The sequence below is a fragment of the Pundamilia nyererei genome, unplaced genomic scaffold (assembly GCF_000239375.1).
Source record: "Pundamilia nyererei isolate P.nyererei 1_Seehausen unplaced genomic scaffold, PunNye1.0 scaffold00110, whole genome shotgun sequence".
Taxonomy (NCBI): Eukaryota; Metazoa; Chordata; class Actinopteri; order Cichliformes; family Cichlidae; genus Pundamilia; species Pundamilia nyererei.
The window spans coordinates 1,728,142-1,744,126 of NW_005187511.1; the positions used below are offsets into that span (position 1 = coordinate 1,728,142).

General features: G+C 39.5%; 3 protein-coding genes across 4 annotated transcripts in view; 1 reads left to right on the plus strand and 2 right to left on the minus strand.

Annotated features, from left to right (window-relative positions):
• tmem43 (transmembrane protein 43) overlaps nt 1-4,781 on the plus strand; it is an 8,416-nt gene extending 3,635 nt beyond the window's left edge. For both annotated transcript variants that reach the window (XM_005741460.2, XM_005741461.1), the window contains exons 4-12: nt 1,569-1,663; nt 1,744-1,793; nt 1,879-1,948; nt 2,029-2,099; nt 2,193-2,320; nt 2,426-2,500; nt 3,600-3,701; nt 3,790-3,907; nt 3,992-4,781. In XM_005741460.2, the coding sequence (XP_005741517.1) occupies nt 1,569-1,663; nt 1,744-1,793; nt 1,879-1,948; nt 2,029-2,099; nt 2,193-2,320; nt 2,426-2,500; nt 3,600-3,701; nt 3,790-3,907; nt 3,992-4,194 (912 nt within the window). In that variant the 3' untranslated portion in view covers nt 4,195-4,781. The remainder of the gene's footprint in view (nt 1-1,568; nt 1,664-1,743; nt 1,794-1,878; nt 1,949-2,028; nt 2,100-2,192; nt 2,321-2,425; nt 2,501-3,599; nt 3,702-3,789; nt 3,908-3,991) is intronic.
• Nucleotides 4,782-4,873: 92 nt separating this feature from the next.
• Nucleotides 4,874-10,442, minus strand: LOC102205557 (transforming protein RhoA). The gene is made up of 5 exons (XM_005741465.1): nt 10,331-10,442; nt 9,225-9,382; nt 8,836-8,956; nt 6,043-6,173; nt 4,874-5,948 (listed from the first exon to the last, which is right to left on the minus strand). Exons 2-5 carry the CDS (start codon nt 9,378-9,380, stop codon nt 5,775-5,777), a joined length of 582 nt encoding a protein of 193 aa, XP_005741522.1. The 5' UTR covers nt 9,381-9,382; nt 10,331-10,442; the 3' UTR covers nt 4,874-5,774.
• A 3,264-nt stretch (nt 10,443-13,706) lies between these two features.
• Nucleotides 13,707-15,622, minus strand: cishb (cytokine inducible SH2-containing protein b). The gene is made up of 3 exons (XM_005741466.2): nt 15,334-15,622; nt 14,661-14,817; nt 13,707-14,560 (listed from the first exon to the last, which is right to left on the minus strand). The coding sequence occupies exons 2-3, from the start codon at nt 14,797-14,799 to the stop codon at nt 14,055-14,057; spliced, it is 645 nt and encodes a 214-aa protein (XP_005741523.1). The 5' UTR covers nt 14,800-14,817; nt 15,334-15,622; the 3' UTR covers nt 13,707-14,054.
• Between the last annotated feature and the right edge of the window lie 363 nt (nt 15,623-15,985).

Consider the following 15,985-nt stretch of genomic DNA (forward strand, 5'->3'; position numbering starts at 1 on the left):
TTCACATTTTACTTGTGAGCAACGGCACATTTAAATCTTACAAATATAGTTATTTGGCTTATATCGTGATAGATATCGTTATCGCCTGAAATGAAAAAAACATATCGTGATATGAAAAAATCTCATATCGCCCAGCTCTAGAGGATATTTGTCTGGAGCCTTTAACCTGACTGTCACAGATTTGCATGACAAAATTTCAGGTGGAGATGCACTTCAAAACTTGTGCCTTCTGTATAGTTTTAGCGTCCCCTACCCCTAAAATTATGGTTTCTGCAGGCCTCCGAAACTGTGCTCAGATATCGAACATCCAGATATTTTAAGAACTTCCATCATTCTGCATTTGCTTGAGCTACACACTCAAGCAAATGCAGTGTGTGTAGCTCACTGCATTTGATAAGAAGTGTTTTTTAATCTTTTCATGTAATGAATTAAAATCAGTGTAGGAATTCCACAAACACAACTCTTTGTTGACTCACTGAGTCATCCAGAGTGTAGCTCAACATGTGTATTCATGCCCCATCAGGCACTCTGTGATAACAGAATTTTACCAAACTGACAAGTACACTAAAAATAAAGGACAACTCTGGAAGATGTTTTATTTTTATTTTAGTTGGCTTTAGTTTTTTTCCAAGTCTAGTTTTCATTGTCATTTCAGTTAACTATTTGTTCCCTACAGCTCAATTTACATATTTGTTTAAATATGTGATAGAAACCTAATAACCTTTGTATGTACATTTGGTAAAAGAACATCCATCCATTGATCCATTGCAGAGAACTGAGCAATGTTGGGGGAATCGGGTCAGAACATACTCCTTTCAGTTTAGGTGAGGAATCAGCTCGGGCGGACGACCGCTTGCTTGCTCTGAACTCTGTGACCGATTATGTATGTTTTTCTCGCATGGATGCAATTGGACATCACGCAGACTTTGTTCCATGGGGCTGGCAGGTTAAAGAGTTTCTGCTCTGGCTGTTTGCCTTCTCACGTGCATCTCTGTTGGGTGATGTCTAAAAAGTTCAGGGCTGCCTTAGTTTGTTTAGATAAACAGGCGGTGGTGCCTGTTATCTGGCTGTGTTTACCCTCATATCTTTGCAGAGGAGGACAAAAGAAGGTAATGTTGAGAGAGACTCAGACAGTGAGAAATAGTGTTGTATTTATCTATGTTAAATTAATACACAACCTCAGGAGTTGTACAACATGTAAATATTTTTGCTAGTATTTGATTCTATTTTTAATTTATTTTTTGTGGACTTAAATGTGTGGCACATTTAAGTCCACAAAAAATAAATGGGTTCCTTGTTTTGATTCTGCTAATGTTTTATTGTTTAATCTGTATACTGAAGCTTCATATAGTTTCACTTGAATTCTTTTGTTTGTGTTTATAGTAATGCATTATTGTACTGATTACATTGTCAGACTTTGACATTGTCGTGTTTAATAATCCAGCATTAAGAATTTTGCATGCACCAATCAGCTGATCATAATTATTAGTAGAGGTGGAAGTGTTGTTGTCTTCAGGTAAGTGTTTTCATCTGGTTTGTTGCTGTTAAATTTTGATGTGTCTGTGCAGCCCCTGTATGACCCCAACTACAAAGTGGTGGTGCATGCAGTGAAGCTGAAGCGGCAGGTGGAGATGTATCAGTGGGTGGAGTACCATGAGAGCAGGTAAGGCTTGTCAGCACTCAGGGTGGGACTGGGTGTGGACATGTTGGCTAGAATGCAGCTGACTGTACGTTTTAATTCAGGGATTACCAGGAGAACGGTGAAACCAAAACAGAAACTACATACACCTACAGTGAGTTTCTTTTTTGCAGTCTGTAATCTTTGGTAACAGCACAGCCTGTGCATAGAGGTTATATTTTATAACTCCTTTTTTGTAGACACTGAGTGGAAGGCAGAGTTGGTGAACAGTCGTAATTTTGATAAGGAGATTGGTCACCAGAACCCGAGGTACTAAAATATATTTAATATGGTCTTCTTGTGTTTATGTGGGCATCCAGTCCATGCTCACTTCAGTCTTTGTGTTTCAGTGCCATGGCTGTTGAGAGTGTGATGGTGGTGTCTCCTGAAGTCCGAACTGGGCCATTCATTCTGTCTAAAGGTTTGTGTCTAAGCAAACACACAGCCACTACACATATGCTGTGTTTCATGTGTTTGGATTTTAGTACTCAGTTAATTTCCTGGTTATCATCAGGCCTGGTGGAGCAGATAAATAACTTCCAGACACTGAGTTTGGGGGATTTTCCTGTCTTTAACTTGGACCCTTTTCTCTCTATTCATGATGACTACTTCTATCACACTCCAAATCCACGCAGGCCAGAGGTGAGCATCTAGTCGTGAGTGCCTCACAAATAATCTCAGTGTTGCACTCTGTTATATGTTATGCGTTCCACACTTGTTGACTTTGAATTTGTTTGAATTCATGAGGTGGGTGACGTGCGGGTGAGGTTCTCCTTCGCTGGACTGAGCAGTGACAACTCACGCCACGGCCCTGCTCAGACGGTACAAGCTACAAATGTCTGATTAACACATTCTCTGCCTACATTTGCACTGGGTCTTGACTGTAGTCTGTTTATAGGAGACTGATGTACCTTCAGGATCTGAAAAGTGAATTCAGTGCCTTAAACCTGCATTCTTTCTGATGGCCACCAGGGGGAGACTCCTGGTTAAAAACAAAGTCTGATTGTGTAGAAGTTTATGGAAAAGTGACCCTACTTTTCATTTCACTGTTACCCAGTAAACATTTTCCTAATAAGTTTATGGTCTCAGTTGCTAGCATCAAATCTTCAGTAGAACATAATAGTCATGAGCATGCAATATTCTCAGTAAACTCTAACCCTTATTCCTGAGGTTGACTTCACTACAGCTATGTCCATCTTTTATGTACTGTCTTTGGTCACAACCTACATGATGTTCTTATGTTGCTATTTATAACATTCAATAATAAAATATTTTATCATTAACTTTCATAAAAATCAATTTAAGTAGTGTTTTAAATGATTATTAACACAAATAGAATTTGGATAGTCAAATATGATCAAGTATTTCAAACATTTACTGTTTATGAGTAGTTATTAGAATATTTTGGTGGAGGTATGGAAACTTAATATTGTTTTTAAGTTTTATCCATAACAGAATGACATGGGATATTTTCTTGATTGTTTTGATCTAAAAATGTACCTGTGTACTACTATAAAACTGCACATGAAATAAAAAATTGTATACTGTAAACATATAGAATGTACTATACTGTTAAATGAGTAAATTTACACGGCACCAAATAATCATGGTAAAACTTTTTCACAGCTGTTTTTTTTTGAAAGTTTAGTAGATCAACATGAGGACAGTTCTGGTCTCCTTTGGCATGCTGCTTACATTTATGGGATTATTAAAAAAAAGTTGTTTTGTTGAGGAAAAAGATGTATGTTCTTCAGCCAAATGTGCCGTTTGTTAAATTCCAACCAAAAGCCCCAAACAAACAAATGTTCAGTTTACCATGAAATATGAGCAGGAACAAATATTGTCAAAAGAGTTGCTCATTTATGTATTTATATTAGATTAAAACTAAGTCTCTAACTCTGCTTCACATGCGGTTTTTCAGGTCAGTATGGTTGCCATGCAGAGAGGGGAGCAGCTGCTGCCATTTAAAACCAGATCAGGAGACACTCTGGAGATCCTTTATCTGGAGGAGCTCTCTGCGGAGGTCAGCGTGGGCTTCATTTCCATTTGTTGGTTTAAATTCTCTTTCTGTGTGTCTATCTGGGTAAAGCGTATTTCTGTGTTATCTGTAGGAGGTGTTTGCGAAGGAGCACCAGTTTAACAGCATGAAGACTTGGGGACTCCGGGCTGCAGGCTGGGCCCTCATGTTCCTTGGTATCCAGCTGAGCATGCAAATCATCTACACGCTGGGTAAATTAACTCTGCTGCTGTACAGTTGTGAGTTTCCTTCCTTGCTTCTATTATTCATACTTCCTGTCTGTTGTGTTCCTGCAGTGGACTGGGTTCCTGTCCTTAGAGAGCTCGTCTCCATTGGACTGAAGATCTTCGCCTTGTGCGTCTCCTGCTCGTTGTCTCTTATCGTTATTGGGTTCGGCTGGCTTTATTACCGACCGTTGGTGGCAGTAGCTCTAGGAGCGCTGGCTGTTCTTCCGATATTTCTCGCCCGCTCAGGACTTCCCGCCAAGAAGAACGCATGACTATTGAACTGATGATTATAGATTTTCTGATGGTGAGCTGCAGATGTTTTGTGTTGCCAGTTTTTTTCCCCCAGTTTGTTACAGCCTGCACAAAGGGTTGTTGTTGATTTAAACAAACATTGAGTGTATGGGTTTGTTTTTTGGTTAAATAAATTTAATCCAGCATGCATCAGTTTCACTGGCAATATATAGATTTTTACTTCACCAAAGTTGTTCCTTCCATTATATGTTTGGTTTTTTTTTTTTAGCTTGAATGTTTTTCACCCAGTTAAAAATAAATGCAGTCGAATCCAACAGTCCTGGACAAAACTAAGTGCTCAACACTCTCCAGAACTTTGCATTATTAAGGTTGGATTTAATACACTGATAAGTGAAACTGCAGTAGTTTTAGCTATGTGCATCCAATGAATTGTTTAACTGTATATTTGTTACATACCTCTGTTTTCACTGTTTATAAAGCTCAGTAGGTTTAATAATAATTATTTGTAATCAAAAATTCAGTTCTTACATGTAAAACTGAAAAGACACCAAAGAAGTGGGGTTCTCAATTGTGTTTGCTTTAAATGTTGAGTAAAAGTTTGAAACTACTTTTGGCTCATGTTTTCATTCAGGAAAAAGATCACCTTCAACTATAGATGATTACTGATGTTCTTAGAACAAAAAGTGAAGGTAGAGGCAGTTTGACCCCCAGAAAGTCTGGGCAGGTTTATTTTTCACATTCACTGTCCTGATCAGTAAACATCTCGGCTGTCAGTTTTTTAACAACTATTAATGGGATTCATTGACATGCTTGTGTGCACTCAGGCTCAGCTCACAGGGGAACGGCCAAAGAGTGGCCCGTATTAATCCAAAATGTTCACCATAAACTGAGGAGCCTAAAGCATAGACTAGCCTTTGATTTTCCTCACCACTGCATAAAGTTGAATTCTGTTCCTAGGCAGGGCTTTAATTCATTAGTTCAGTTTAATTCAGTGTTCAATCAAGTGATGCAAGTTATCCAGATTCTTACAAAGTAATTTATTACACAAAACACTAAGTTTCCATTTGCATTTTAGCAAAAAGATTTTCCAGTCTCGCATTGTGCATGTGATCATAATGCAGATTTGTTTATGAAGAACACAAACAAATTTTGACTTTGTGTGCACGAGTTTGTCAATAATTAAAGGACTACGGGTCACAGTGAGCAGGTACTTCAACCCTAGTTGGCTGTGGAAACATTCCTCTGATCAGCTCGCAGGGCTTAAGCACTTAACTGCAGTTGGCAGGCTGACACCACGGTTCCCCCGCTGACCTTTTTGATTACATAGAACGTGTGGATAAAGGAGGTTTGATTATTATGGCAAATTTACTTATGTTTAAGTACAAAAAAAGTATTTTCCATAACTTCAAAGTTGAATACTGACAGAACCTGACTAGTTTTGCTTAAGACCAAAAAGAAATAAAGAAATAAAAGAAAAGTAAAAGCATTACATCTTTAGTAAAAACTGGGGAGAACAGTCTTTTGGGTGGGTTGTGTTGGGGGTAGGTTTGACCTAATTCTCCTTCTTTCCCCCTCCAGGAAGCAGTCCTCATGCCTCCTTTTACAGTAGGACGCATTTATTACTCTTCTTTCCCCGCCTGGCCTGTAGTGCAGCCCTGGTAGCCATCTCGAATACCTCCCTCACACCATCCTTTGTTTTTGCAGAGCACTCCATGTATCCAAAGGCACCAATCCTGTTAGCCATGTCCCGCCCATCCTCAGGTTTAACGGGTTCCTAAAATAAATATAAAGGTCAAGAAGCAATGTTAGGAAAAAATCTTTCACTGACAAAGTTTGTTTGTTTTCTTGCTCAGGGCGTTAAGTTTTACCTGCTTCATTTTGGCAAGTTCCCTCCGAGTGTGCTCATCATTACGCAGATCCTTTTTGTTTCCCACTAGTATAATGGGAACATTAGGGCAGAAGTGTTTCACTTCAGGGGTCCACTTCTCAGGGATGTTCTCTGAATAAGGAGACAAATATAGCAGCATTCAAAGCAGAGACACACGGCTGTTGATTATTTTCCTAATGGATTACCGTACTGTTGCTCTGTAACCCAGCAGGAAAACACTAATGATCACAGACTCATTTAACATGTTTTGCTGTGCAAACAATGCAAAAATAAATAAAATGCTGACATTTGGCAGCAAGCAGAAATTAAACAATTATTTGTCTTAACTTAAAATCAGTGCTAGTGACTTTTCTTTTAACTTGTAAAAGTTGCAGCTCTGGGCTGTATGCGAGATAAGGTGGTGTGGACTTGAATCAAGAAGAGCAGATACTTTAGATGGAGAAACTTGAGAACAAGGTGTGCTGTAATGGTACAGATCACATGATAAATGTGCGTCCACTGTGATGTACAGAGGAGAGCAAACTGAGACTCATGGTGGGAGACAGTCATAACATGACTCCGTGTCCAACAGCTGTTTTCTATGTTTCTGATTCTTAATATTAGATTATTCAAGCTATGACCAAATCTCAAGAATTTCCATCGGGTCTGTTTACAGTGAACTCTTTTTTCTCATTACCAATGGTACTGCAAGTGCTCAAGCCATTATTTACAATAAATATACACATATATTTAAAAAAAAAAAAAGTGGCTCCATAGTGTTATGGTTTACACATTCATCAGGAAGGGCATCCGGTGAATCTGCCAAATCAAACATGGGGGGCAACCTACTGTGGTGACACCATGTGAATGAGGGAGCAGCTAAAAGCCAGTATCCTCTAGTACACTTCGTCTTATTCCTGGCAAGATTGCTGTGACATTATTGTCAATACTCCTTCTTACCCAGGTACTGGTTCAAAACGCAGGCGCTACTGTTAAATATATATAGTAATAATATAGCGCGTAACTCCTGCCTCTTCTGTATTACCATCCTATTTTTTCTAATACATTTTTTAAATGGAAACCCTTGTATTTAAACATTTAGGTTTAACAGAGAAGCTGATCAGGTAAAACAAACAAATGGAAAGTAAAAAACATTTTACTCTGAATTTTCAGGCCAATATTTGAATCCTGAATTTGTCTTTTATGTGCTACACAAGGCAAAGACCTTAAATAGAGTAGGGGTAACTAGGTGGTGGAAGTAACTAGAAGGTAGGGCTGCTCAATTATGGCAAAAATGATAATCACGATTATTTTCACTGAAATTGAGATCACGATTATTTGACGATATTTATTTAACCCTTTAAGACCTACTATAGAACCAAGTCCACCAGAGCTTATATTATTTTTTTACATGCTGTAGTGCCATTTGTGGGAGCATTTCAAGTTGCTATACATCAATACAACTGTTATAGCCCATATTTTAATAATATGTATGCATTAAGTGCATAGTAATTACATAAATTGCAAAAAAGTGCAATAAACTACAAAAAAAAATTGAAAATCGCTTTTGTTTTGTTTACATATATTTCTACTTGGAGAAGTTTAAGAGGTTTATCCCTCAAAACTTTAAATACAATAAAGTTGCAAAAATAGTTTCCCACCACAGGAAATTTATTTTGGGTGTCTTCATAGTTTTATTTTAGAGATACAGCAATTTTTATATACTGCAGGAAAAACAAAAAACAATCCTATGATGCAAATTTGCAAAGAAAACAGCATGTGCATCATTTCACTGTGGGAAGTGTTAGGAACAGCTGATAGGAACGGCAAAGAGTGTTTCTGGAATATTATGTTTTTGTTCCTGCAAGCGCTTTTTATGCAATTTTTGCAAAGCTATATGTGGAACGAAACCGTGACCGAGGACAAGCTGATGGCATCAGATGTAAGTACAACTCCTCCGGTTTCATATGCAAAACAAATTATTGCGCTAGCTTACACAGTTCAGGTTCTACAGGGATTTAAAAATAGTTACGCAAAACGGAGCGTGCTGCTCTGACCGGCTTTAAAGGGTTAACAATGACTTTAAAAAATAATATAAAATAGTGTGCAACACCACTGAAGTTTTTTTTTTTTTTTAACTCTTTTCAACCAACGGCAGTCACTCTCCTCTCCAAATAACTTCTGCTTAGCTTTCCGAGCTTCCCTCGGGTCCTCTTAATCAGCGGTCTCCAACCTTTTTTGCGCCACGGACCGGTTTATGCCCGACAATATTTTCACGGACCGGCCTTTAAGGTGTCGCGGATAAATGAGGGAAGGGCTAATAATCGGCTCAGTCATTTTTAATGATCGTTGAAAGCCCAGATCGTAATCGTGATTAAAATTCGATTAATTGAGCAGCCCTACTAGAAGGTGTTCAAAAAATCACCTTTAACCACCTATGAAAACACAAAGAACTGGCCCACATAAGAGTTTCAGATTTCAAAACAATCTCCAGAGGTTTTAACTCAAGGAGAGCCTTCTCTGCACCCATTCACTCAGTAAAGCAGTGGGCAGCTATCAATCCAGCACCCAGGCAGCAGTGTGCAGGTATGGTACCTTACTCAGGTAGCCGTTCGGTGGATTTCAACCCCCGACTTTCTGATCATGGGGCGAACACTCTTAACTACTGAGCTATCCCCTCCCTTTTTTAATAGTCTTTTTTCCCCCTCCCACAAAGCCTTTGGTGGTTTAGTCATAATAATTTAAAATTAAAAATGAGCTGCAACATTGCTGAGTCTCCTCTGTTTTTACTTACCAAGACTGTCAGGGCTGTCAATGGAGAAACACATGAGAATGACATCAGTGTCTGGATAGGAGAGCGGGCGCAGTCTGTCATAGTCCTCTTGACCTGCTGTATCCCAGAGTGCTAACTCGACCTGCCAAAAGTGTTTAGAAGCTGAAATATCTTCAAGCAGTGCACAGTCGGTAGCAGGTGGGCAGGTCAGACAATTAATTTTGCCAATAAGCAGAACTCAATCTGCTCAATAATTCAAACTCATGCAGGTTAGACTAGATCTAACATGTAGGTCTCCTGTGAAAATTAACTGCCCACCCTGGTCTATAGGTTTAGCATTACATGAGTGCAGCCACTAGAGTCCTCCAGTTACAAAACACCGATTCTGGGAAGAAATAAATACTGCTTACCTGTTTGCTGTCGACTTCAATGTCAGCAACATAGTTCTCAAACACTGTGGGCACGTAGACTTCTGGAAACTGGTCCTTACTGAACACGATGAGCAAACAGGTCTTCCCACAGGCTCCATCTCCCACTATGACCAGCTTTTTCCTGATTGCTGCCATAGCTTCAGGAAAAAATATAGAAGATTGATTAAAACACGTGAACGTCATCTATATCAGAGTGGGTAATTTTATTTTATTACACTGAAGCATTGTCCAACTTTCTAACACTATGCCTGTGATAAACGATGAACTGCCAGCAACCTTCAGCTGTGCTGGCAAAGTCCAAACAAAATAACACCGGGGCTAACTGTGCAGCTTTCTGCGACAATATCACCACCATCACGGCTTTTCATGGTCCCCTGATCAGCCATACTGTACATACTGTCAAGGGCCCATCGCGACATAGTTGGCTTACAAATTAAGAGTCATACAGTGAAGCCCTCTACTGTGATGTTACGTTTCCGCTCCGGTGTTTCTGACCCTCCCCGGCATCAAGCTCGAACAAAAAAATACACATTTATTCCATCCATTTATTCCCGTCAAACATTTATTCCATCACTACAACACTGGCCGTATTAACATGCAAATGTATGTCAGCGAAATATAACTAGGACCCCCGCGGTGGTGTTTGACCCAGATTTAGTCTAGGAGGATGTTGTGTTTACTGAAGCTAGCTAATCATCGAGCGTTAGCTTAGCCGGATGTGTGTGTCCTGTAAGCTCAATTTGAATGTTTACAATATAACTCGGGGGTGCTACAGTAAATGCGTACAACACGTGTGATATAATGTACTCAGGTCGTGTTTGTTGTTTATTTCAAGCTGCTGAGCCGGAATCATTGCTTCTCCTTTCAGTAACAAACCGGTACCGGTTTAGCCTGCTAGGCTAGATAGCTAAACTTAGCTTAGCATAACGGAAGTCTATATGACTTTATCGGTCCGTTAGCTCACTAGCTAGGCTAGGCGAAATATTGAAGACACAGATTTATAGTCAGAACAATAGTATAATTACCCACAATAAGTGTTAGAAAATATAACAGCTACAGGATTCTTGAAAATATTTCCAACTCACCAAGTTATTAGTTAAAAATCTACTCAAATGAAGCCCAAGTAGTGCTTTGTTAGCTTCCGCCGCTGCTTCTTTACTGTGCGCCGCTATGAAGGATTAACAGGAGGGAAGTGAGGGGGTGGGGACCGCACAACAATGTACTACAGTACAACACTACTCTTCTCAATAATAATAATAATAACAACAACAACAACAACAACAACAATAATAATATCACTGTTTTAATCAATACTTGTATACAGCAACATAAAAATAACATATATATTAGCTTTTTTATATATTAGATTAAACACATATGTTATATATAAGGAGGGACAGAGTACCATATAATTATTGGGTTTTTTTTTCGTATTTTACTTTCTGTTATTGAAATTTGCGTTTCCTGTATTAAACTTGAATAGAGAGCATCATTCTAAAAATTTCAAGCAGGAACTGACACTCACACCTGCAATTATATCTACAAACTGCAACATCAACATTGTTAATAACATTTTATTACAAAGATCTGCCTGAGTTGTCATTATCATCATCATGATCATCGACTCTTTACAATTTTCTTCCAGGTGATACAATTTCTAATATAACTTTGGTCCAATATTTGAAGTTAGGGGAGGATGTGTCTTTTCATGCACTAAGAATTCTTCTTGCAACTGTGATTGCCCTTACTTTTATCACCGCTAAATTGTATTTCGATGCTGTGGGTGGGACTGATCAGCCTACCAATACACATAATTTTGGTAATAAAGGTATTATCAAATCTATCCATATCTGAGCTTCTGAGCTCTATACCTGCTTATATTTCCAAGTAGCATGTGCTAATGTTTGCATGTCTAGATTGCATGTCCAACATAGGTCGTTGATGTTACACTCATACTATGAAGTTTAGAGGGAGTGAAATAAAAACTGTGTATTAGTTTATATTGCATGGATTTTCCCCTCTACCTCTTTTGTGTATTTATGGATGAGCAATATCAGAAAGGAGTACATCAGTGGGTCAGCTGAGATTGAACATTTTGGAAAAAAGTTAGAGGTAAAGCTGAGATACTCTGGACAGGTGCAAAGGGGGGATAGTAAATATATCGGACTCCATAACATAATGAATATGGAAATGCAAGATAGGAAGAACAGAGAGAATGATCACACACACACACTGTAAAAATTAAAGGACAGACAAGAGAAACACCCTTCAACCTGGTTCTGAGTGTTGATGTTTCATAGTTTGTCCACCAGAGGCAACTTCCTTTTGGAAACACCTGTTTTGAAGTCTGCAAACAACGACAACAAAGTGATCCGAGCAGTGGGGCAAAGAGTAAAGGTGGGATTACACTTTCCATGTCCATGAGCCACTAGGGTCAGCGTGACGTAAATTTCCTCATCAGACTGTGAATACGAGAGTCAGTGTGGTTGTCTGTGTACCTGCCTGTTTTTTGTTTATATTACAGCGCATCAACTATGCATGCACCCAAGGTCATGGACTTTAAGTGGACTTCAGAGAAGTATAATAAATAATGGCTAGTTGGCTGTCGGGTTTCCAGCTGTCTGTGTTCATGTCTGCAATGGAGAGTAATCAAGGCCTAAATGAGTAAATAATAACTACATGTAAGTGTTGTGGAAATCTGTTTGTCTGAAATGAAAACAATCCCAGCTGATATTTCCGAATATCGTAATTTTAAAATGATCAAATATCGGTATCCTTGTCAGTCTTAATTTTTTTTACCTTTGTTGGATTTAGAGTAAAAATCAATTGCTGGCTCTCAGTTTTGTTTCTAGAGTATTACCTGGATTTAGTCTGCTAACTGATTTTTGATAGGTAACGCTGCAACATTTTTAAATAATCCTAAACTATTTTAGGCGTACGCACCATGAAAGTCAATGCATCGACTAAATGTCCTTTTCAATAGGCCACAGGCACGCCTGACAGCGTGAAACTGAAGCAGGAAAAAGGGTGACGTACCAAAATGTTTTCTGTGATCACTTCTAATAAATCTGCTTCACAGCTTTGAGATCCATAGATAAAGTTCAGCCCATCAGTGCTTTCATGTCAGTGGATGAAGTCTCATTTTTCCATGACAGCACTGTGTTCATGCTGTTATACACTTTTGTAAAGACTACAAAAAACATGAGCATCTTATAAAGTGTGATTTAAGAGATTATAGAGTACAGTATAGTAGAAGTCTGATCTTTATTCAATGACAGTAATGTTACTGCATATAGAAATTCCAGAAAAATTACTGTAAAATCAAATTATAGCAACTTTATTGTAAATGCAATTACATCATTTACAGAAGGGTTTTTTTACTGTAAAAAGTTTTTACTGTCACTTTTTACAGTAACTTTACTGACATCCAGCTGCCAGTAAGAATTTGCTGTAGACTGACTTATCTGTATCATGAGTATTAATGGTCTGATCCTTTAAGTTCATTTACTTTAGTCACTACTTAAATAGAATTTTAAATAGTAATGAAGTATTTCTACACTGAGCTGCTGCAACATTTACTTCAACCTGAGCTCTCCTCCTGTATCAGCATATAGCTCTTAAATGGCACAAGGCTTCATTTAATATTGCAGTAAATCCCAATGAAGGAGCCTCATTCTGATAAAGATCAATGTGATCTCGATAGAGATTTTATTCTGCTTATCCCGATCATTTAACTGTGGCCTGAGAAATGATTTAAGCCTTTCGGCGGCAGGTTGGAGCTGAAAGGCACACAAACAGAGCGTGAGCTGGCAGTGCAGCAGTGTATTAATAACCGCAGCACTTACTCTAATCCTGATAAGAGGCTTTTTCTGCGCTGCTCAGTTCCAACTCGTGGAAACGAGCTCAGATGCGCTTCCATGAAAACAGTAATACCTCACATTTATCTGTGTGCTCAAGTGACCAGTAATTCAGAAGAGGGGAGGGAGGGAAAGACACACACACACACACACACACACAACAGCTGGAAAAACAAACATTTCCGAGATTTAATTCTCAGAAATGGTATTTATAATCCTCTTCTACAAGCTACAAACAGGCCCTCTTTGTTGGCTTTTGCATTCGTTGAAGAGCATTTGATTTGTTTATGTTTCCTTTCTGGAAATGAAAGATATCAGATTTCTGTCAGGATTGTGAATACTAAAGAAGTCCACATCACATTATATGCAAACACTGAATTGACAGCAGAACTCTGGGTACAGACTCTGCATGGTTCCTTTATTTGTCTCACATGTTGTTTTGTCTTGTTTTGCAGTTTACACATCTGTTTGTGTGTATTTTGGAGTTTTAATCTCTTCCACTGGGCTCCAGCACGGAGAAAAACTGTTTTTAAGTTACGAAACCCCAAATTATTACTGTCATCTCTGCTAGAGCAACAAAGCACAGAGTAGATGTTTTCTTCACTGATTTATTATTTATAAGCGGAGGCTGCTTTATTGAAGAACACTCAAAACAGCTGGTTTAGGAGCTGCTTTCTTCTCACTGGGCCACATTATCAAAAAAAGAAGGAAAGAAAACAACTCACATATTGGCATTGCACATTTCACAGTAGCTGGGGTCGGCATGTAAAAATAATTGAATATTTATTGAAGAATACCAGCAGCAGTGCAGTAAGAATAAGCTCATTCATGAGCAGTGAGGTCAAGAGTGGTTTATTATACATAAATATATCAAAGAGTCCCCGATTCACAGTATCCGCTCAACGACGCGACCATATTCCAGTCTGACTGTCCTGTCGCTGAGGGGCAGGTATTATATAGAGAAAGGATAGTCCTGCAAGTAGAAGAGCAGAGGCTTTGGGAGGGGCAGCTGGTTGGGGCAGTTAGTGTGCCTGTTGATGGTGAGGCGTGTCAGGTGCTGCAAAGAAGGGAAAACCTCCAGTTTGTGAAGCGGGTGCTTCAGCTTCAGGGGTACTCCTCTGTCTTTAGCTGCGTGCTGGGAAGGGTCAGGTTCCATTTGGGGGTGAATGTCACTAGATGTCTGGTCCTGTGCTGCGTGGCCTGAGCTGGTGTAGTGCTGTATAAGGCTGAGAACATCTGGGAAGGACTGCAGCTGAGGCAGGCCAGGGGAGACAGAGTCCAGCCAGAAACAGCCCTTGCTGTACTCTATACGCACGCTGGTAGGTCCACAGCGAGTCTTCACTGACAGAGCCAGCATGTACTGTGGATGGCTGCTGTCCCGCACCAGGAATGTGCCTTCAGACTTTGTGAGGAGAGCTTCCCGAGCTTTACTTGCTGAGATGGGACCCCAGTACCAACCTGGGGAAAAAGACAGTTCAGTTATTAGTGTTTTTGTTTTTTGTTTTTTAATAGCCACATGGACACTGACACTAGAAGTGTTTAAATGTGGCTGGCGTACCAGAAGTCTGCAGATACTGGAAGGTGGTGGTGATGCAGCGGAGGTCATCTGCTGGGTCCCAGGATGAAGGGGCAGGATCCGAGCAGGATGACTTTCTTTGTTCCTCATGATGGAAAATGGTCACCGCCTGTACAACCATTGCTGACTGACAGCACACCTGTGGAGACGACGATGACCATGTAGGAAAGTTAACTAAGAGATCATCTGAACTATATTCCCTTAATTAATGCGAATTGAGTTGCTTATGTCAAATATGTCTGTCCCAAATCTCCCCGTAGTGTTAGCTGGTTGGAGATCTGTCGACACTCCACCACCCTACTGATGGAAGCATTATAATCATGAAAGTGACCATTCCCATCAGGACAACGGGAAAAGTGATCAGTCAGAAAACCTTTGTGCTTATTTACAGTGAAGCCTGCCGCTAAGGTTACAAACAGGGTCCCCTCACCACAGGGTTAAAGAGCACCTTTAAAAAGACACCCATCTATATTTACACACACACACGCACAACTCAAGTAAATGTGCCAATTCAGTTACGCTGAATCCAGCTTTATTTATACTGCGCCAGTTCATAATAACTCGTCTCTTCACCTTATTTTGTACCTTACTTTGAATCATGCATACTGCAATAAAATACCCATAATTACCCAAATCATATTAGAAATGTTCTTACCTCAAATCAGGAAAAACCATAAGGATTGAAACCAGTGTAAAAACAGCCCTGCAGTGAATATTTATAATATTATTTATAAAATAATAATAAACGGTCCTCCAAAGTTTTCGGTTCAGTCCTTCAAAATGATTCAAATATATATAAGCGTGCTGAGCGCTGGATGTGCGACTGAAGCGCTCCCCTCACTGAGTGAGGCGCAGAGGAGACAGCAGCTCTGTTCAGCCGGACAGAGGTTCCCGGAATCTGTTTCCAAGAAAGGTTTTGTGTTTCAGCGCCCGCAGGGACGCAAGAGCCGCCCGCTGCTGGCAACCTCTGCGTCGGGCTCCGTCAATAAGCACAACTTCCGCCAAACCTTTCAAAATAAGATGTAAAAGACCCTCTCAACTCTTAACTAAACCGGATGAATTGCATCGGAACCGCAACGAGCTGGGCGCTGTTAAATGGCCTCATTGTTTGCTGTCACGTTTGCAGGATTTAGTTTTCGTTTTGATTCTTTTTTTTAATGTTATAATTAGTTAGTTTAAATCTTTTAACACTGCAGGTGCAATTAAAAAAAAAAGCTAAGAAATAACAGCCATAGAAGTTTGCTTCTGCCACTGACGTTTTCTTTTCTTTATTTAGAAAAACACATATTTGTTTGTATATCTGTCTT